This window comes from Gymnodraco acuticeps, unplaced genomic scaffold, assembly GCF_902827175.1.
Source record: "Gymnodraco acuticeps unplaced genomic scaffold, fGymAcu1.1, whole genome shotgun sequence".
Taxonomy (NCBI): Eukaryota; Metazoa; Chordata; class Actinopteri; order Perciformes; family Bathydraconidae; genus Gymnodraco; species Gymnodraco acuticeps.
In genome coordinates this window covers 3673674-3696948 of record NW_022992126.1, presented here as the reverse complement: position 1 = coordinate 3696948, position 23275 = coordinate 3673674, and the positions used below count along the sequence as shown (strand labels likewise).

General features: G+C 41.5%; 2 protein-coding genes across 2 annotated transcripts in view; both read right to left on the bottom strand.

Moving 5' to 3' along the window:
• The window catches only part of LOC117537912 (RNA binding protein fox-1 homolog 2-like), a 27090-nt gene extending 17418 nt beyond the window's left edge, over positions 1-9672 (bottom strand). The window contains 2 exon segments of the mRNA XM_034203312.1: positions 2214-2264; positions 9421-9672. Of these exon segments, the coding sequence (XP_034059203.1) occupies positions 2214-2264; positions 9421-9672 (303 nt within the window).
• A 3292-nt stretch (positions 9673-12964) lies between these two features.
• On the bottom strand, positions 12965-23275 carry LOC117538052. The gene is made up of 18 exons (XM_034203556.1): positions 22907-23275; positions 21762-21911; positions 21171-21289; positions 20901-21084; positions 19904-20016; positions 18795-19821; positions 18502-18626; positions 17168-17429; positions 16805-16932; positions 16608-16704; positions 16365-16487; positions 15928-16100; positions 15420-15517; positions 14839-14966; positions 14439-14619; positions 14132-14276; positions 13337-13413; positions 12965-12977 (listed from the first exon to the last, which is right to left on the bottom strand). The coding sequence occupies exons 1-17, from the start codon at positions 23256-23258 to the stop codon at positions 13339-13341; spliced, it is 3480 nt and encodes a 1159-aa protein (XP_034059447.1). The 5' UTR covers positions 23259-23275; the 3' UTR covers positions 12965-12977; positions 13337-13338.

Below are 23275 nucleotides of genomic sequence, written 5' to 3'. Positions count from 1 at the left end.
TATCTCTCTCTCTCTCTCTCTCTCTCTCTCTCTCTACGCTCCTCTCTCTCTCTCTCTCTCTCATATTACCAAAGGGCTCTGTAAAGCTGGATCAATTCCTCAAACGGTGCATATTTCAGCTCATAGTTCTGGTTCGACAGCTTTACTCTTTTGTTTCACACTCACCACTTCCACCAATATGTTTCAAGCCGCACAAAACATCTGTTTTCAGCCAAAAAGCATAAAAAAACCTGAACCCTACCTGTCCTGCAAAACCACGGATACACTAGGTTAGCTGGAGAACATAGTGCGGAAGTGGCTTTAAATGCATTTAGCAGCTAAAGAGCCAGATATCTTTCTCAGACATATTTAAACCAACCACTGTGACAGGGAACATGCCTTGGGCAGTTATTCCAAACATAAATTCAACAAAAGAACGACGTCTTGTATCAAAGCCAAACAAACCGTAGGACGAGAGGATGCATCATGTCTCATCCTTTTTAATAAAGCAGTCAACAATGTCCTCCAACAAGGTAATACGTTACTCATACAAAAAAGCACGGCATCCAACAGATGCACGCATTGTTTCCTGTGTATCCCTTATGCATGGAAAGGCAATTTAAATCTTGCACGGGAAAGGCAGACTCACCGAGTAACAATGAAAACTACTATAACAGCGAGAGCATATTAAATAATGTAAATAATTACATTTTATTACGAAATGTTGGATATAATGGAGTTTGATACAAGATTTAAATATACAGAGAAAGTAAACATGACTCCTTTTTGGAATTAGATTATTCACTGTCAACCCACATGTCCTTAATTATTGTGATGTAGGGAAACAATTACTGGTTATTTTATTTTTGGAAATATCTGCTGATTCAATTAAAGCGATAATTGTTTATCATCATCATCACAGGGCCAAACATGATGACAAAAAAACATTGTTTAACTTAAAGTCTAAATGCCCAAACTAATTAGTTTACAAAGTTATATCATTTAGGAAATCCTCTTATTTGAGAGTCTGGATTCAAATAATGAAATTGTTTCACTACTCAGCATAAAAAATTACTGATATTATCAAAATAGTTGCCAATATTTTTTCTTTTGCGACGGTTTTCAATGGTAAACAGGGTTAACCTCTGTCAGTGCGATGGAAATGCTATTCATCTTAATAATTGTATCTTAAAACAAAAAGAAGCTAGATACGTTTTATATCTCATGTCTGAAAAGTGTTTTCGCCCCCTCTCTGCACACATCAGGCTGCTGCCTGCTCTCCAGGCCTCTTCCTTTCAGGAACCTTTGATCACATCATCCTCACACCGCTGTTGACAGTTTAGCACCTCTGCGTTGTGGGAGCCTCCAACGGCTCGCATTGTTTTTTTCTCTCTGACTTTTTTCCCTAGTTAGAGGACGGTTCATACTTCCGAGTCCCTTAAGCAACTCCTGACTGACCTCTTTACATCCTAACGTGAGATTGCTCGCACGAGGCAACACTACTTCGAACATTATTATTAGCAAGGAAACGGATCAAAGATGTATCATCTTCCATTGAATTGAAAACTGGCTAATTGGCTTCCAGGCTTCCGCTAAATGGCACAACAGACTGCCAAGAAATCAATCTCTGAAACTGAAGCAAATAAGAGCGTACAAGTAAAGGCTTAAGACAGATAGAGTGCAGATAAGCAGCCAGAGGTTTTTTGGGTATCACAGAGAGCGAGGGATGAAGGGATTATGGGCAGAGCATGAGAGGATGAAGAGAGGATGATCTAAGGATTAACCACATAAACTGAACAGTCTAATAACACAATCAGTAGACCAATACAAACACTAGTAAACAGATTGTTGCCTTGCACACATACTTAATAGGCTTTCATATGGGTGTTAATTTGCGGAGTGAAAAACTAGAATATCTCTGGTTAAATGGCAAAAATTGAAAAGATAAAAAATGATTATTAATATCAGTACTTCTTGTGTAGAAAGGAAAGTTGTGGGAGTGCAGGACTAGGGGAGTAAAGGGTGTGGAGGAATTTCTTCTTCTACATGACTGATTAATTATAATCTACACCCACCCCCCCCCCCCCCCCCCCCCCCCCCCCCCCCCCCCGACCTTTTGGTTTAGGGATCTTCATTGAACCTTAACAATGTTTTATGAATGGTAAAGAATTATCAGAAAACTGGATGGAAGAATTTAAGAAAAACATGAAGTTTGAGATGAACTGCCTCCTTACCTGACTAAGAGATGGGTAGCCATGGTAGCCAAGGGTCAAAGGGTCGTTGTTCTGAAAGACAGGAGAGCAGATTTTTGGACACATGGTCAGTCATTTGCAAAGCAATAAATCCCTCCGATGTAATTTTTTACAACAATGCGATGTAATTTTTTTCTATTATTATTCAGGAATTCCATTTAATTCTCTCACACACACGTCTTTATTCCTTCACACATTTCTATTTGACTTTACAGCTCTGTCTCCTAATCAAATTAACTCGCCCGGTGACACACTCCTGCCATCTCCTCCAGAGTTTTCCACCCAGCGGATCTTTTGTCTGCTTGCAAAGACGTGATAACGGGGGCGAGTGAGATCAGGCGAGCAGAAGATGAAAGACGAGCAGAATGAAAGAGCTTTCACCACGGCTCTTAAATCATAAATAGGTCAGGAGTGTCGGCGAGCATGAAGCCCGTTGGTGTGAAACGGCATCATGAGCACTGACGCAATCCCCGCCACATTCCTCTCAGTGTTCTGGCTGTGTAAAGCAAAGACGGATACATCCGACATCTAGGGGGTAATTACAGTTTAACATGGCACGTTACCCTAAAAAACAATTTGTTTGTTAGCAAACATTTTACAGAAATCATGTCCCTATTACAGGAAGATAGTCGTAACTCTTTTATTGTACTCATAACACTGTGTTCTAGCTTTTATGCTAATATATTCCATTAAAAAAAGGGAGCTTTACGCAGCAATTACAGCACGATTTGAAGGAGGAAAACAGATTTGCCTGTCTCTGGATTCATATCACTAGATTAGAAAACAACTCAGCTCCTCCCTCCTTTCTCCTCCTCCCCCCCCCCCTCATCTGCTCTATCCTCAGGGGGAACATTTGCTTTGCACACTTTAAAGCTTCAGTTCGCCTGATTAATACTGTAGCCATCTAACTTTAAACCCCATAGGGCCTTTTCGTTAAAGCAAAGAACAATGTTTCCAAATGTACCGGGCTTGGTCGGGGAGGGGAGGAGAAGGAAGCATCTTCCCGGTCGAAAAAAAAGCAGTTTGTGTGAGTCTATCTCAGAGCCAAAAATGTACTTAGTGAACTGGCTGTGGAAGGCAGAAGCTCTAAATAATGTATTACCTCTTAGAGGCTTGAATAACATGAATAAAGTATTGTACAGTGAGTCCAAACTCTAAACACAACTCACTGGAGGTATGGAGGAGGATGGAGTCCAAACCAATACAATTTGAGACAAAAAGAGGCTTATGGGGCAGTAAGCTACGCCGAGGTAGAGGGGCAACACATCTAGAAATCATACTCCGAGAAGCTGAATGAGGAACCAGAGATGAAAATACAACGGGAAATGGACAGCAAAGGGGGAAAAGAGACGGAGGGAGCAAAGACAATGACTCATACATGAGCGGAGTCATGTGCTTAATTTCCTCAAGGAACTGGGAGGAATGAGAGAGGGAGGGCTGCTCAAGTCGAGTGTGTATCCCTCTCAGCACCGCAGTCACCATCACAGTACATGAGAGGCAAGAAGACTTGGTACGATAGTTAATCATGCTTTATTTTGTCGATGATGACGAATGGAGCACAGCTTATTCTTGTCTGAGGGTGGTGATGGTGTTTTAGGGGGTTGGGTGGCTAAAACAAGAGAATGGACAGCAGGGGAAGACCGGGTGAGCAATCAGGAGAAAGTAACAAAATGACTTGAAGTCAACAGATGGCGAGGAGGGGGAGGGAAGGCGAGCTCAGGGGGGGAGGGAACAGGGCCGACCCTGTGATAATAAAAATCGGAGAACAAGCGATGTACAAAAAGCAACTTTCTCCTTCAAACTATCTTACAATACACGCCGCTCCTCCGCTCCCTTCACCGGCTTCCGATAACTGCTAGAATCCACTTCAAGACAATGGTACTTGCGTACCATGCTGCGAATGGATCTGGCCCTTCCTACATCCAGGACATGGTTAAACCGTACACCCCAGCGTGTGCACTACGCTCTGCATCAACCAAACGGCTCGCTGCACCCTCGCTGCGAAGGGGACCCAAGTTCCCATCAGCAAAAACACGTGGGTTTGCTATCCTGGCTCCAAGATGGTGGAATGAGCTCCCCATTGACATCAGGACAGCAGATAGCTTACACATCTTCCGGCGCAGACTGAAAACTCATCTCTTTCGACTCCACTTCGAGCGTTAGAACTATTAACAAAGCACTTATATACTAATAAAGGGCAGGCTTATCTAAAGCCAGTTGAGTAGCACTTGAAATGTTTTTGCTCTATGAAGCCTGATGTACTTATATGATTCTGTTTTCCTCAAGTTTGTATTTTGTTGGTCGAACGCACTTATTGTAAGTCGCTTTGGATAAAAGCGTCAGCTAAATGCAATGTAATGTAATTCATTTTACACATAAACCCATTGCACTCTTCTCCAAAAACCACAGGTGGTGAAAGGTGTTTATGTGCGATTGTTTTGCGAATGTGTGTGGGGTCTAATTTAGTCACAAGACTCGTATCTATTCCTATCGTGCCTTGGGACTGCTGTTCTTTTGAAGAGGAGTGGAAGAGGAACTACATTTCACTGCTCTGAGAGTCATCCTACCTAACTGCAAAGCAGGGCACTCAGGAGGATGTGAATCCATTTCATCCACAGAGCACTTATGTGCTAAGCCTCCAAACAGTCGGCCGATGATCTGAAGTTTATTTCCCTTCAATGTACTTCACATCCCTCTGACTTTCCACAGTAAACCTACACATGCTTTTTCAGGACGGTGTTGGCTGCAGGCAAAGAGGATTTTGGAGGCAGGCTTGATGGTTGTGCCACAATGATCACCATATAGCAGTATCGTCTGGTGCATCACATGCAACGGAATCTGCTGGTGTTCACTGCGCTGATCTGCATGTTAAGATAAAGCTATTTTTATCGCCCAATTTATTTCAGACCTGATTGGAGAAGATTAGTATTTGCATGTAATTATTTACTGCACAACATAATTGCCTATTATGATCACACTCCATGATTATTCCATAACAATAACATTTGAGTCTGAAACTGGACTTTTTGGGACCATGGTGATGACATTAAAAAAATGTCTGCTGTGTACTTTTATATTTGATCTGGTGTTTATTACATTACCGTTTGAAATTAGATACTGATATCAGATATCAGTCTGACACTGACTCAAATAGGTGGATGAGGTATTTGTGACAATAAGCAATGTGGTATTGGATTTCAATATTTTTATAAATAACAATTTAGACATTTATACCTTATCGTTCCATGTTGCTTTACAAACTTCGGAAAACCGTGTTGAAATCACACTTGTTTCCTTATTACAAAATAATTATTCCAGTCGCTTGCACACAGTGCTGTACACATTTTGTTTTAATTAATTTAATAATGGTATTATTATATATAATGGCCGATCAGTGAATCCCTAATTTGATGAGCACAGGGCTCTACAAGTGCAGTCAAACTATGTAATAAATAATTCACATATTTCTACCGAATCTGAAGCACTTGTATATCAATGATGTACTGCTACTAATAATTATTCTTAGTATTTCTTGGTTAACCAGTTCATTGTCAAAACATTTAAGAACACAAGATAATTTCCAGATCAAATCAAAAACATTTCTGATTTACCAGTCATGTTAAACAGTACATTTTCACATTATATAAAAAGGGGCTGGAAAAAGTTGATTCGTCATTTAAAGAATTATAATAATTAAACAACTAGTGAATTAGCAACATGGGTGAAGATTGATTTCACTGATTTTCATTAACTCATTATTTTTATGATCTATGATTATTCAATTAAATATTGATATTTCAATCTGTCAGAAAATATTTAGTTGTAAAGTATATGGATCAGCCAAATATATATTGTTGTTGTCGAACAAAAGATCATAAGAGATAAAGCATGGATGAAGCATTAGATCTAAAGAACATGATTAACTATAAACATACAAACAACATCATAATCATCACTGTAGTGTAGGGTAACAAATCACTTAACTACAATTCACATGTGAGGATGGCTACACTTAAAGCACTTCCAATCTGTCACCAAGCGGAGCAACCAAACATGAAGGCTTCTCTCTCAAACATAATCCATTCAATATACCTCTGCTGTCAGTTTATCACAGCAAAACTGGGTCCAGAAAAACTAAATAAATATTCTCAGCTCAGAGCAAGAGTTCATTTTTCTTGCTGACGTTTCCCTGCTATTTCAGTGCCGTAGCGGAGATGAAAGTGCAGAGGGTGATCCACCAACATTAATGTCCGTATCAAGTCATTTGTCCTTGCCGCTGTCACCCCAGGCAAGACCTTATTAGGTTAGAGAGAGCCCCGGTTCCTACGCAGTGACAACAAAACACGAGCCACTCAGCAATAAAGCAGATGGATATTCAAGCGGACAACCTACGCTCAACATTTCCCCAAACCGACTCGGGATAAAGATGCAGAGTGTTGTTATGAAACCCCTGCCATCCGGTAAAGCAGGACTTCCCCAGTGCAGCACTGGAATGCATAACGGCCTGAAAATGTTTTTATTTATTTATTGACAGCACTGTGGCTGGTGGTCTGTGCAGTAGATAGCTTAATATTCATTTAAAACCTATACTATTGGACGGGCACAGTGTCCATGGCAGGAGGTCAGCACAGCAGCTAATTTCTATGAGCAGCCATGAACATTTGAACTCGTACTGTTGACTGCACTTAGTGATATTTATTCGTCCGTGTTAGCTGAGCATTCAGTCATCCACTGCATGCTGCAATGATTTATATATGCACTGCTGCTCTGCAAAAACGTTGCAGATTTGACTCGACAGAGCATTTCCACCCCCGCTTTGTGTTGACATCATGCCCCTAATGAGAAAAACAGCAGCGTCAACAACAGAATGGGAAAGATCCCATTATTGGACAGCAGTGGTACACATGGTTTGTATCACAAGTCAGAGTTCAACTTGTGCCGTGATGCTGTTATTACATTTAAAATGGAATAAGGATGGAGGAAAGTAGACAAGGTTCTTTATGAGTGCCAGGAAACGGTTTGCTGTAACATTTTCCATCTTGTTATGCCCCTCTGAAGATTAGCTTTACAGAAGAGCGAGTGTGCATTTTTACAGATGCCTCTTTAAAGCTGAGTGCTGCGATTTAAAAAGTAGGAAAATGTAACGTCACTCAACCCAATTCGCTTCTTGAATATCGATGGAGTCAGCCTTTTCTATGGGGTATACAAATATATCAAAGTGTTTAACTGTATATACACAAACTGGTATATTTAAAAAAACCTCTAAGCTGAGCTAACAAAGTGAATATCAGTCTTTAGATGAAGCAGAACATTTGTCACAACTGACACGTATATTCATCATATTGTATCAATTAAATCAATTAATCTATACATTGTCAATTACAGTTTCCCTGAGGTGGCATCTTCTTGATAAATCATCAATAACACTTCAGGGAAAACGCACATCACAATAACCTTTAAGTTTAATGTGATGTCTTAAAATGTCTTATTTTGTCCGAAGAAAGGCCAACATATTTATGTTAATGATGGTTAAATAATAACAAAAAAAACAGGATATTGTCATATTTGATAAGCTGCAAACAGCGCATTTTTGGTCCTTCCACTTATAAATTAAGTTTAATTTCATAAGTAGAAAACATAAATAATCTTTATCTAGATCATACCAATTTGTTTGCATTTGTGCATGTGTGTTGTATAAACCCGTTTGCCTTAGATAAGGATCACAGGATCAGTGTGGTTATAATGCCCCCTCCAGTATGAGATGTGATCCCATTAGCTGGAAACAAAGCCTATTTACTGCCAGTGATAGGGTAAATCTGTTCCTGCACCAACTGAGAGAGGGGGAGGAAGAGGGGGAGGAAGGGAGGGAGGGGGGCATCTCTCCCACTTTCATTTCCGGACTGTCCAGCCAGCTCACATGCAATACATTTTAGGGGCTGAAGCTATTGATCTGCACATCTCTCTGCCCACACACAAACAAGCACACACTCTCTTCCACTCACATCTGTTTCTAAGTGCATTACGTTCCTAAGCCTGTCTATCAGCACTCACCAACAGCACAAGGATGTAATGCAAGCCATTTAGTTTTCCACACAGAGGCAAACAGGCCACTTCACCTCCATTACTAGCGCTTTCAATGGCAAAGAAATAGCTTTCCATTTTCCAATAGAGTGCCTCACCCTACATAATACACCTTAATGATGTCCAGGACATCCTCCTGCAGCGCTCTATTAAGAAATATTTCCCCAAGAAAATAGGTTAAGAGAGTCGGTCACTTTTGCTGATTCAAGCACAGACCAAGAGGCAAAACACTGCAGCAGTGTTGTTGATAAAAGCAGGGGTATGAGATTCAAGGTAATTAGGTTGATTAGGTTTGGGCTGTTTGCCCCCTAATAAAACTGGAGGCCTACTTCAAGTAGCCCCTCCTGTCCACTCCCCTTCCTCAAAGATCACAAGCAAACACTGACATCAATTTACATTTTAAACCAAATGTTGTCCCACCATGATGCCACATGGCAGAGGGTTCTTTGCATAATGAAAAGGTCACGTTTGTTTACATTCTCCACCCTCCGCAGAGACTGCCTGGGCTGTACTTATATTCGTACAGAAAGGCAGCTCTTTGGGGAGTTAAAGCAACTAGATGTAATGTAACACATTGATACACATTGGACTATTGGACTTGCTATTAGGTAACAAGTTAGGTAGCCTACGCACATAAAAAAAACTTTTAAAAAGAGGTGCTGGATTAGCCTGGATATAAAACTATCCAAGACAATAATCAGATTGGCATGGTGTATTACAAGATATGAATTGTGCAAAGGCACTGTACAATCTTCTAAAATTGGTTTGCAATATATAAGCTACAATGCTATTTTGTAGCTAAACAGCCCAGTGAGCACCATTGATTAAATGCCTACTATTGCAACTCCCTTGTAAAATTGAATTATCAGCATGTAGTCATGTACAGCTGTGAAATGTGGTGGTATGTCCTGTAGTGCTGCTAATGGACTGTCAATGGTGGCCTTTCTGCTGCAACTGTATCTGCAAATATGAATTCGACATGAACAGATTACAACCGAAATAGACCTTCACTTTAAAATATCCCAAGAGGTCATTACACCACGCGTGTCATTAGCCCTAGCAATCGTGGCTGCATTTACTGTATTTGGAAAAAGAGTATCCTCCTCACCTGGCCAACCTCGCCGATCCCTCCCGAGCCGTCGATCCGGGGACGCTTGGACTCCGCCCCGGTAGAGTCCACCAGAGCAGCCGCTGTCAGTCCGTCGGGCTCCGGGTCTCCGCGCTTCATGCCCCGGACAACCGCAGCAGGCCCGCCCACGTTAGGGTGCACCCCGGCCATGGGGTCCAGCTCTCTATCCCGGTCCATGAGACCCCGGGATACAGGCAGCATGATGGATGCAACGTCGGTAGACATTAACATTTAACAATCTTCTTTTGTCCCCTGTCTTTTGCTAAACTGGGGGTGAAATAGACTGCCTAATCCTGTGCACCTTTGTGCTTAAAGTCAGTCTGTGGACGGTGTTCCACTGCAGATGAAATTGTCCAATAATTCTGCAAATGAGCCTCGACTGTATTCTCTACTGGGCCTTTGTACCCCCCTGAAGAGTTGAACTGTTTTGTCTCTCTGGTTTAAGAATGTAATCTATCCACCGCGTTTGTTTAAAAAAAACTAAAAGCTCGTAAACGCAGTTTTTACCTTACTGCAAAACAGAGTGTCTCAATCCAAACATGTCCCCCTAAAAATACCAGCAGCTTTGTATCCCGTTTGCTGACCGTGTATGCAGGGCTGCCTAAGAGGCCTACGTTATTTCAGATCATAACACGCCAATTAAATAAACACGGATTAAAACAATGGCTCGTGAGCATAACCTACCGCCCAATTTCCATTTGGCCTCGTCTTGTTTCTCTACGAGGAGCCGTCTGTTTTTTAAGAGCACAACATCAACATCATACGGCAACCTCAAGACGAAAGAAACCTCAACATGTCTTCGCTGTCGCCTTTTTCCTCCCCGTCTATTAGCCACAGACTTGCACCAAAGAGCAGAGGTTCACTGAAAGTCAATCCGCGTCAGGAGCTCTCTCTTCCCCCCATGTTAGTCTGCAAGTCTGCGTGAAAAGGAGATACGATTTCAACCCCAAAAAAACAGCAACCAAACCGACGGAGGTGTTGCGGTGTTTCCTTCCTCTCTATCTCGCCTATAATTTTCTTTCCTCTCTCCGTTTTCCCGGTGTGATCTTGTAGCGTGTGTGTTACAGAAAGGAAATTGTCCTCCCTCCTCCCCTCTTGGTTTAGTCCTTCCCCTCCTCCTATCTTCCGCTCTCCCTTTGAACGCTGAGCCAGGCAGCCATGCAGCCTGCAGAATACACGCAGTGTGCCGCAGTGCTTCCATACATTTCACCGAGGGGAGGTGTGTGTATGTGTGTGTGTGTGTGGGGTCTTATGGCAGTGAGGCGACCACGCTGTCACAGTATAAACCTAAGCCTTTAAATCATGTGTTCATTTCGCTATTGTTTTTTACCGCTACATCATTTCCAACATCTTAATGAAGCCGTTTTTACACCAAAAAAAATGTGTTTATCAGTGGTCACATTACATGGCAGAACAACTCTGGTCTTATCAAGTCCAGCTCTAGAAGATTTCATTCCTAACTCATTACACAACCAATAGGCCAAGGTCTTCACACTAGCACAGCTGTGAGTCATGCAGCATGGAGTACCTTGTGTTCCTCTGGCATTTGTATTGCTTGGATGACACCCAGTGGTCAAAGGCTACCATGGGAAGCAAATACTTCAAAGGCAATTTGCTGTAGCAAATTATAGGCCTAATACAAGCAAAATATGATTTCAAAAATCTCCCATTTGACTTGCTGGGCGTGAGAGTGGTTAGCCTCCCCTGACTACACCACCAATCTCATGCTGAACATGCCAAGGTGCCAGTATGCGTGTTCATGCTCACATTCAGGCACAAAATGCTCAACCGCAGGGTATAAAGAAAGTCTACACATTGTCTGCTCCAAATAAATACTTTATTTGTCTGTCTCTAGTTCCTCTTGCCTGAGAAAGATCTCGTCGATGGAAATGTCACCCTGAAAAGAGAAATAAACCATTTATATGGACATTGTGCAGCCTCCTTTGCGTGTGCCCTTACATAGTTATCATATACAACCTTTATGAAAGACGACCATGCATGTGCTCTTTCTGGGTTAGCAGAAAGATCACTCACATTTTGTTACATAGGAAGTTAAAGCCAGGAGATCATCTGCCAAGCTTTGCATGAAGACTGGGAGTGAGGGGAAACAGCTATTTCTACAAAAAAAAACATAATCCACTTAGCAGCACCTTTAAAAAAGGACACATTGTGCTTTTACTAGTACTATTTGTTGGACCATTTCTTTTGAGCTGTGACTTCCAAGAAGGTTCCATTCCTTGCCACCCTGTAAACCAAATAGGCAACAAATTGCTACTTTTGCACTTTGGTTCTTCAACAAATAAACATACTGGCTAAGTTTGAACTAAAATGGCTGTTGGATGGTGCAGACCACCTAAAATAGTGTATATCAGCCCCATCGTTTGGATCCACTCCTACATTGAAAATACACGCATACATGCTTTGCTTAAGTGTCAGAGGGGATGACAGGCAGAAGACAAAGTCAGGCCAGCTGTTTCCAACAGTTTTATCTAAGCTTAGCAGCTGTTAGTTAGAGCCTTATAAAACACTTGTATACTCAACAGTTGTTCGGGTGGTCCAATACTTTTTTAAATCCCCTCCCCCCTCACAGCAAATTAGCTGAGGGCTTTTGGTAACTTTCCAAACCATAAATCAATCCTGCGTACACATCCATTTTACAGATGTGTGGATGGAGAAATGAACCAAGGTTTAAACTTCTCTTTTTCCTTTTGTCACAAACTATTTGTCACTTTTCATGTGAACAAATAGTCAACCCGATGAAAGAACTTCAGGAAATACCATCTGAATATGTGCACTGTAAATGCACAGGAAAAAAGCAAGGTTAGGGACACAAGTTGAAAATTCAAAAAGCTATAAACTGTCCGTGCAGCAAATCGGCTTCATGCACTATAGTGTAACTATGTCAAATTAACCACTTCAAATAAAAATACAATTTGTATCAGAATTACCTGACAAATTAGCACGCAGTTAAACTATATAATGTTCCAACTGTGTAATCTGTCCATATGTGTATGATCAAATTTGGGTGTAAATTTGTTAAAGTTCCAGACTTCATCCCCATACTGATGTTTGGATAGGAATGCTTTTCTGGACATTAAAGATGTTCTTTGGATAAGAATACACTTACACAAATACCAATAGAACTTAAACTTCTGCTTTAAACAATTAGACTGACTGTGGTCATGGTCATGTTAGACACTTAAAATGTCAAAACGCAATAACGTTGGTTTTAAGTGTTTGGAAATTGTTTTATGCACATTTCTTGTCTGTCTACCTCTTTTACAGAACACTGGTTAATAGCAAAAGCTTTAGTTATCTTGCTCAAACTTATGTTGCTGTAAACCTTCTGTATGTTTTCCATAAAGGGCAGAACAGCACAGCAGTCTCAACCATGTTTATGGAAAAGATACTGCCTCCCTGTTTCTGTGTGAGTGCCACTTCCTGCTGTAAAACCTAGTGGCTGCAAGCTCAGGGACAAACACACACACTCAGTCAGTCAGTCTTTTGATAGCTTTTATTGGTGGTGATGTCCCGATCTGAAAAGGAGGAGAAGAGAGGAGATGTGTTCAGTATAAAACAATAACATTGTGTTTCTACATGAACAAAAACACATTAGTACTGCATATCAGATCATAACCATCCAACCAACTTTAATTGTCTTCCATGTCGTAACTGAAACAGGAAATGGATCAGTCTTGATAAATAATTAAAAATTCTCCTCATTACTAAATCATTGCCCTGCTGTCAAGTAGAACTGCAGCTACTTCAGGCTCTCAGGCTGTTTTCAGTGAGGAGGGTTGTAATGGAGCTCCTTCATGTGTGTTTTCATGTCATCTTCAAAGTTCTCTAAGTGCGTGGTAGGTGATATGAGGACAGAGTGCACATTTTCCCTCACCGTCACTGGCCAAAGCATCCCTCGACACAAGGCCCGTCCCGTGGCGAGCAGATTTCAGTCGAACACATGAAGTAGATCTGAGAGGGGGGGAAAGAAGAGCAGGATTTGGATGTAGAGTCCAGTCCCGAGAGTGTGCAGCATACTATGACTAACAGCTGCTACCAATTGAGATTTGGCCACACTTTGCAGTTTACAAAATGGCCTCGCCACATGTCCTTGCAATGAATGCTGATTTAGAGATACAGCTGTCAATGGTTTCATTCTCCATGGACTTAATGCCCATTTTAAAAAGGCACACAGCCATATAGTTTTACATTACATTTATTTTCTCCCAAGAAAAAAGATATATAAATTAAAGGTTCCAACGCCAACAGCCAGTATCAGATAAGATTACATTGATGCCCAACTATTCTCGACAGACAGCTGCACGTTTGAAAGGTTTTCCATTGCTCGAAAACATAAAAACTATAGGGGAAGTGGGCTTAGAGCATTGTGAGACATTTAGGGAAATATGCATATTTGTTCTCTTGCCAAAAGTTAGACAAGAAGATTGATACCACCATTAAATATGAAGCTCGGCCAATAACTGATTAGCTAAACACAGAAATGTGGCACAGAAACCCCTGAACAAGCACTTTATAACACTATTAAACCACAATCTGTCATTTTTGTACACTTCAGCTTTTGTATGGATTAAAGAAAACTAAATAAAATGTGTTAATTGGTGAACTTTAGATTTGTGGGGACAGAATTGAAACAAATTAATAGAATCCAAGAGTCTCTGCTTATGCGTACCTCCTCGTCCGGGTCCTTAAAGTCACCGTCAGGAAGGAACTGGAAGGTGCTGATGGTGAAATGGCGGGTCTGAGCCTGAGGAGAGGCAGGCCGAGGATCAGAGAGCACAGCTTGCTGCAGGGCTGGATCCAAGGGGTTGGGACACCTATGAAGTGAAAATGTATCATTGGGTATCACAATTATACTTCCCTGATATTTGCAGTTATCTGAGTGAAATGCACTTTCTAAATGTGTTGTGTTCCATCTTCAGTAAGCTTTTCCTCAATTTTGTTGTTGATGTTCCGCTTACAGAAACATTTGGACATACCCGTTGTAAAGCAGCATCCAAACAGCCTTCCCAGAGCGGGGGTAGGCCACACAGAAGTTCACCAGCAGCACCAAACTGGGATCCGGGGCGTTGAGAAGCCGCACTTCCAGGTAGAGGGGTTTCCCCAGCAGCATTTGCAGGGGCTGGTGATACTGAGGGTGGTAGCTGCTGTACTGCGCGTCTGGGATGAGGGTTGTTGGGTTAGAAGGAGGTTATTTGTGAAGCACATTCCACACACACACTCAATGCTATTTCTCATACAGCTGATCAGGAGATGTTTGAAGCAAATTAGAACATTTTATTTGTTATTCCTGTGTCGAGAGACAGGAATAAAACAGCACAATATTACAAGTTCTTATCTGTACAAAGCAGTAGTAAGTATTGAAATAAAGACACCTACCTTTGGCAATCCTGAGCTGCACTCCAAACATCCCCTGTGTCTGAACTTCAGATCCAAGAGTGGGAGTTTTAACCAAGTAGCTCACACTCAGAACGGTGCCTGGCAGAAACCTGCACTCCACCAACAACCTAATAATGAGACAGAGAACTTCATATACAGCATGCTTCTGTTTTTGGCATTTTTCCTTAGCAGGAATTAAACCAGAAACATTACGATTAAATGGCAAACCATTGGACTGGCTGGTAAACTTAGTGGAGCATTTAGCAGCTCAAGAACATTTCTCTTAGGGGTTGGAAGAGGGATAAATACTGGGCTATGATTCCTCAGGTGGACACAAGCACGACTCTAAATTAAGGAAAATGTTTCTCCATAATTGCTGGATGAGTATATGAGAAACAAGTTTGCTCCATTAACCTAAGAGATTATATGTCATATATTCACAACTTTTGTTTGTTATTGTAAGTGTAACTAATCTTAATGTGGAGCTTAATAAAACTGACAATAGATCAACTAAAAAGTTAAATCTAGTTTATGCCTTTGGTCAAAAGAAAATGCAAAAGTAAAAAGCAACATGCTCCAACCTGACAGGAGAATCCCTTGTGATGGTGCCGTAGTTGAGGCTGAGAGCCTGAACCTTGTTTATGATCTCCAACATGTAGATCACCGTTTTTCCCGCCATCTGTCAGGACACAATCGGACATGTCACTTATTATGCGGACATTAATCGTTTTTAAATAGTCCATGATCAGTAAGGTAACACAGGAAAACGTAGTTTGATTATTTTAACCTCTGCCAAAAAAAGTTATATTTTTGGTTCTGTTTTTTTGTCAGCAGGATTAATGCAAAGCTACTCGCCCAATTTTAAAGAAACTTGAAAGGGTGTACTGTGGGCCAAGTAAAGGCACGTTAAGCTTGGGAGCGCTCTTCTCGTAACTAGTTAATATGGGTATAAATAAAGTAATAATAATATCACCAGACAAGTTCTTTAAATCATTATTATATTTAGTAAAACCAATGGTCCAGACATACATTTACTACTCAGGTTCTATCTCAACTTTAAAACAAATATTTTCATTCATAAAAGCATACTAATCTGCGTGTCCCACAGCCATCCATCGGGATCTTGAACAAGGCGTAGTCGGAAGTCACTCTCTCAGGTTTGCAGGTGGAGTTGCCAGCAGCGACAAGCATGGCGGGGGAAAGAGGGGGGTCCGTGAGGGAGGCCGGCACGGAGAAGACAAAGTGGCGGTCAATAGTGCATTCTGGAGGAGGACACAAACATGCAGTCATGTAAAGTTCAGATGAACAAAAGGTCAGTAATCTCAGGAGGCAGCTGATAATGAGACCCAAGGTATCTTATACCCTTTCCTCCTTCTGTGCCTCTTCCAGCTTGAATGATGCTAAGCTGGCCCTAAATATGCCACTTTACATATTCACCAGCTGTATTGCTAATAATTACACACACAAAAAGCTAAACTGTACTCAGCTAAGTGGCTGGAAAAGCCAGCGGGACACAAACTACTCACCATCCATGGGGTAGTAGCAGGCAGGGGGGAGCTTGCTGAAGCAGCAGCCAACGGAGCGGCACTGTCCCTGGGATATAGAGCGGGGTCCACAGGGGAGACGCTGTTCGATGGGAAGGTTGCACTCTGAGGGACAGCACGACAAATGTCAGCTGCATCAGTTAAAATAACTCTGAATGGCCGGGCGAAAACACCCTTTGGCAAATTGAATAGCCTTTCAGAGGTGTAAACATAAAATCAATTTACCTTGTCCAGACCTTGGGATGACAACTGGACAGGAAAGCCGAGCCTTCCGTCGCCCATTTAGCGTCACGTAGACGACAGTGATGATGTACAATTTACCCTTTTAGTGAAAAATATTCATACAAGAGTTAATGGGCACAGCAAATGGTCAATTAAACAAAAGGTCATGTGCTGAGTGTGAAAGCTGAGTCAATACTTGCCTGCACACTCATGTGGCAGCGCGAGTGCAACTCCAGACTCAAAAGGTTTTTGCCATCTTTGCCTTTTCTTGCAGAATACCCACAGTCCTTTGGGGTATCCTGGAGGATCATCTGGTTCCCTTTGATGTCTGAAGAAGTACATTTGCAAACATACAATTTTGTTTTTGTGTAGACCTCAAAATGGCACAATTATAGCCCTCAGCATGGCAAGGCAGCAAGTTTTAAATGCATCCCAGTCAAAACAAAAACCAAGACCTACCTTTTCCTCCTTGAACTGTACACCAGAGAGCCCCCCCTGAATCAATTAAAATCATGCAGACCTGATGGCAACCATATGCAACGCCAATATACACATGCACACACCTTTAACAAGAATTTCTGAGATGGGACCGGGGGCGAGCTCCACAGCCATCTGATAGGAGGAGCAGAATACTTTAGGCTTTGGGACAACAAGGGTCGGGCTGACCTTGGCCGTGGGGGTGGGGGTGCTGGCTGGTGTAGGAAACACTGATGGGGTAACTACTGCAGGAGGGGCAGTTTGATACGGGCATTGCAGGTCCAGAGTCCTATACTGCCCCATGGAAAGGTCCCAAAACCGCAGTGGTAAGGAAATATTCGTGGGAGTCTAAAGAAAAAGAGATCAATAAAGTCAGTATGAGCCACCACGCATGTTTTCCTTTCCAACTACATTTAAAAATAGAGCCTGCAAGCTGAGATCAACTCACAAAAATCACTGAATTCGTACCAGTTTTGCTGCACAGAACATAAAAAAACTCCACAACGTACACAAGCATGCAGAGCTAATGCTGCATATGGGATTAATCGTAAAAAAAATGAGCTGCTGACTGGGAAAAACCCAAGAGAAACCAACCTCCAGCGTCAGCATTCTAATTTTGTACTTTGTGGTGTCATTGTTTTGGACTTTGTTTAGGCAAATTAAACACTTCACAATATAATGTAGTGTAATAAAATCACCACCAAAAACTACACACTCAAAAAGGAAAGCTCATGACCTCAATTACATCTAGTTTGTCTCAGTCTTATTAGTCTTTATTACAGTTATTGAGAGTCTATTGGTATTTTATATGGACCAAAAACACCTTCACCAGAGGGAAGAGCAGGACTTTCTCTTTTCATTGCGAGTTAAAAGATGTTGATCCTACTCACCTGTCACTAAGACTTGATGGTGTCCAAAAACTTAAATTGAACCCATGAGCTTCTCAAATACCAACGTTTATCTTAAAGTATCCTGATTTCATAAAGGCAGATATAAAGCCATTTCAAGGGGACTTCTAAAAAGATACAAATAATTCCTACAAAATGGTTATATTGTCATTAGACCTCTAAACTACATTACGAAATCATTTATTTAAAAAGGATCTGAATACAATATTCAGACTCAGAGCATATCTATGATTAAAGGGATGGCCTCCACAAGGCTGTCAACATGGCAACGCACAGCCGTACTCGCTATGCAAGCAAAGAACAGAGAAGCTCCAATTACAAACACACAGGGGAGAGCGACTTCATTCTCTGCTCAGGTAGACATCTCCCCATAATATAGCTTCACAGCAAATAGTTGACTTTTAAAAAAGGCACTGAATATATTGAGATCCTTTAAAATAAAGACAGGGACATAGTTAAACTAAAGTAATTATATAAAAGAGGACCTTTTCAGGCATTATGGAAGATCTCACCCATTGCTGGCTGTGGCAGGCAGGCAGAGGAGAGTGAAGGAATACCCCAGAGCCCTCTGCTCTCTGCAGCCTGTACCTACACACCGGAGACACACTGGAGACTAACAGCCACGTCATCCTTTTGTCTGTTAGAAACAAGGAGTTTGTTAGATAGATGATATGACACGCAATTCATGTAATTTAATTTTAGCAGTAAAAGCTGATCTATGCACACTGATGCAGTGGAGTGTTTCTGACATGAAAAGCCACAAGTCCTTCCAATATGGAGAGCCTCTTTGTTTACACACACTGACCTCTGACCTGGATGGATTCTGGGTGAGCAAAAGGCAGGAAGACAACTATCGCCCCCATCAGACACTGGAAATGGGGGTGCTGTGGTGTGGGTGCAGCTGTAGGGGAAACTGGATCACTTGTGTAGGTAGGAGTAGTAGGGATCGTAGTGGTACTGGTGGTGGTGGTGGTGGTTGGAGGATGTGTCACTGGATGATGGGGGTACGATGGAAGGTTGTGTGATGGGTAGAGAGGATGGGAGTTGGGATAATGGGGATGCGGGGGGTGGACACACATGGTGTGAGTGTTGGGTTGAGTGGTTGGTGTATGAGTTTCCTGAGTAACTGTCTGAGCCATCTCTTTGGCATGTGGCGGAGCTGTGATATGTGGAAAATGAATTGTTTGTTTAGGATAAGACTGGTGGAAGGGATAGCTGGGAAGGTCGGGCTGTTTGGGAACCGTTGTCCTAGTGATTGTAGGTGGAACAGGGGAAGGTGTAGTGATGGCAGGATGTGAAGTAGGAGCAGGCTGCACCTCAACACCAGGGTTGGAAAACAGTCCATGATTGTACAAATTAAAATAAGTGGGATGATAGAATGGATAGACGGGGTACTGTGGACCAGCAGGTTGTTTCGGTGACAGCGGGCTGGGTGTGAGAGGAGCTGGTGCCTGGGTCACTGGTGCCGCAGTGGGTTCAGGATAATAGGGCATCTGAAGATAATACTCAGGGTAATAAAGACTTGCTGGATGTTTGGGTGGGTGGGTAGCTGGAGGGGATGTGGGATGAGGGGTGTGGGCAGGTTGTGGTCCAGAAGGGAAGACCTGGGGAAACTGTAGGTACTGGAATCCAGGATAGGGATAATTGGGGAAGTGAGGAAGCTGAGCAAAATGCTCCTGGGTTGTAGGCTGAGGAGGAGTAGTAGTAGTAGTAGAAGGAGGGGTGGAGGGTGCAGGGCTAACGGTATCTGGGTTGTAGGGAAACTGAGGATTAACTGGGCAGGAGAGGATGTATGTCTGATCATCTAATACAAACTGGAGATGAAGACCACCCTGAAAAACAGCATCACATAAAAATATAATCAGTACAAGCCAGCAGCCTACCACAGTACTCCATTCAAGTTAAATAACTTACTGAATGTGTTATACAAGCAGCACTGTAGGAGATGAAGAAGGCGAGATTCCCAGGACTGGAGGAGACACGGTACGCGCACTCTTGAGATACAAACGGACCCCAACCTCCATTGACTGTAAAACATTTAACACGTGTTTTTCGCGAGGGCATATTGGCAATATAGGATATTTAATAACCTTACTGGCTAACTATATTTAAAATGTGGCTCTTTTTAGAATAACATAATGAATAATAAAACAAAGATCAGTATATCTCCACTATATTGGTAGAAATGCTGAGATGGCTTTGAGACAGCATAGAGATCTTTATGCAAGAATATGAACCAGTCACTCTTATTTTTTTCTTCTTCTTAATCTTAATTAAACATGTCTGTTTTTCTTTAATTCTTATGCGTTTATTTTACATGTTGTTCATTTCTAATCACGTAATCTCTAGCTAAATAACTATCTCAGAGTTTAGCCTGTTTTACCTTGACATATCAGATTATATTATTTATTATTTTTCAGTAAAATGTCAGAAATTGTGGACCCATAACATTTAAAGAAAATGTATGACCATTTTATTTCCCAAAGTGCAAACAATTGATAATGTTTCAAAGCCATCTCCATGCTGACAAGAATATTATCTTGTTGTATTCATGATTTATTTTGGCCTAAAAGTATACACATTTAAATACTGTGAATCCAAAACCATTATGTCTGAAGAAACTGCATTTAGCCTGAAAAAACCATAGCATGTAAACACGGCTAAATGTAGATCCGTCCCTTGTCAGATTTAAATCTAAACCTCAATTATTCTTCAGATAAAATGAATTTTTACAATAAACAGTGAACAAATTCATTAAAAAGCGCTAGTTTGTTATCTATGTAGATTATCTTATACTAAGATCTATAGTACTAGGCAAACAAATCAAAAGACACTTTACAATTCAAGTTGTTGTAATAAAAAGTACTTTGTCAAACAACTCAGTATTAAATCACAGATTACCCCAACGTACCTAGGACTCCCAGTAACTGTATATCCTGCTCCTGCCCCTGCATCTGCAATGCCATGCCGTAGGGGGAGCAGAACATCTGGGGGGCCGAGTGGGAGGACGAGGGGAGAGGAGCGGACGCTTGCGCGGGACAGGAGAGCTTCAGTGGGCTGCCCCACCACAACATGGGCAGCACATAACTGCCATTCTGACAGAGAGAAACATACAGGGGGTGATGAACACAGGACAAGGGAATCACTGGTGGAGATATAATGCAGGTGCTACTGCTGGTACCTCCTGTGTAATGTAACATGCATCATAAGGCACCATCATCTCGAGATCACTCCATGACGTCTTCACCAAGTAACCACAGTATGGAGGTAACTGGGACAGGGAGATTGGAGAAGCTGTTCCTGTAAGAGAAAATTAATTTAAATGTGGATTGGACGGTTTGGGCATTAATCAAGCTAAAATACCAAACATCTGCTAGCTCCTTAAATGTAAAAATGTTTTCAGATTCTTTGATTATGTTTGTAATTGATTTGTTGCACATAACTAGCAATTTGAGGACTCTGGGAAATTGTAATGGGCTTTTCTAATTAGTTTCAGGCAATTAACAGAACAAACAAATTATAAATGTAATTCAAAAACAGCAGAGAGCAAGACAATTAAAATAGGGGTTACTTGAAGTCATGGTACATTTTAAAAAACATCAATAGTACTGTATTGATTCTCACCACAAAGACTAGCAATTCATGTAGATATTCGATTACCTGTAAAATATGTTCTGCTGTTCTAAAAAAAAGGTCCTTCATAACATTTCCATGTTCCACCCAAGCTGATAAAAACATTCAAACAGCAGTGCACCACCTTCATACATCTTACCTCTGTCTACTAACAGGTGTGTGAATTCTTCTCCAGTGGCAGTGAAGGTCATGACACCATCATCACACTTCACTAAGGGGCTCATAGCTAGCCACGTTGAGAAATATGGACTGGAGGTGGGGCCAGACACCTTCCCCTGCACATGAAAACCTAAAAGGATATACAACCGCATGTTAACAAACTGTAGAATAGTTTACACTTTACAGCTCCCCGTCTGAGCACTCCTTGACAATGGTAAAAGAAGATCTTTAGTAGTAGTAAAGTATAATAGTATCAGATTACATAGTGTATTTCTTTCCAGAAAAAAATCGTAAAAAGAAAATATATTCAAGATCTAAATTATCTTTCAAACACTGCTTTCAGTATTTCAAATGTTTGTTTATTCATTCATTTGGTTGGCCTTAAACTAGAAAAATCAAAATACAGTGACTTCAAAACTAGTTTTTTACAATAAGAATGAACGATAAATTGAAGCCAATACAGCCATGGTGATATGCAAGTCTATACTTCAATTATTATTAAGATACAAGTGGGTCTCAACTTATCAGAAGCAGGGATGTCGTTTTTTTTTTAATTCAAGGCTTTTATTGTCATTCGTATATAGCTACAGTGTAGTTATGTCGATGAAAATCTTAGGGTCCCAGGCTCCTCCAACAGTGCAACACAATAAAACGGATAAAATAGTGCAAGTAGATACAATAGAGGTAGTGCCATAAGAGTCTATACAAGTGATACATAATTTGTCATTTGTAAATTGCAAACAGGTAAATGTTATGGTCAAAAACGCGGGCCTACATTACACACAAAGCAACTCCACTACTGTAATGAGCATCAGGTGTTTTTGCAGTAGCGGCTAATTTAGCCCCAAGCTGCTAACCTCCAACGGACTGGAGATGGTGAGCAAAAGAGTTCTTATCAACTCACTTACAGTATTTCTCGTCCACAGACTCTGAGTTTTGACTTTCAAGTCTCCAAACCTAGCCGACGCTGACTCAAGTGACGTACCTTGAGGTCAGTTCTTCACGCCACTGCCTCTGGAGCCACATTTATACAACTTAGTTTCATGTAGTACATGTGCAGCTGTAGGCTCAACCTGAAACACTCGCAAATTAAATTAAAGTGCTAAAGTATGGGTTGTTTTTTACCTGTAAAATCAGCTTGATATTCATTTTTAGAGACAGAAGTCGAAGTCCTTTCAACCGGTCGGATGTGTCCGATAGTCCTAAACAGGTGATCATGACGCGTCGGTGCGCTGACATGTGGGTCCGGTTCTCCGAGGGAAATCACAGATTCAGGCCGAAGCTCGGTGAGATCCGGCGGGTTGGACATGGGCAAACCTGGGCCCTGCTGCTGGTCGTTGTCATGAACTTGGTAAGCAGGTAAACCTTCCTTTGTTTGTCCTAAACTTACCGAATGACTTACTTGAAACGTGAACAAACAAAACGTTGCAATAAATGAAAACAAAGTAATATGATCTCTTCTCTGTTTGCAAGACATGCTGTATTGTTGATGCT

What these genes read in the sequence shown, in the direction of transcription:
- LOC117538052 (XM_034203556.1), bottom strand. Translation starts at nt 23,258, where the DNA reads ATGTCTTGCAAACAGAGAAGAGATCATATTACTTTGTTTTCATTTATT. An exon ending in CATGTTACATTACACAGGAG is followed by an intron (nt 21,085 to 21,170) that starts GTACCAGCAGTA and finishes TCTCTCTGTCAG; the next exon opens with AATGGCAGTTATGTGCTGCC. An exon ending in GCAGCTCAGGATTGCCAAAG is followed by an intron (nt 14,620 to 14,838) that starts GTAGGTGTCTTT and finishes CCCTCATCCCAG; the next exon opens with ACGCGCAGTACAGCAGCTAC.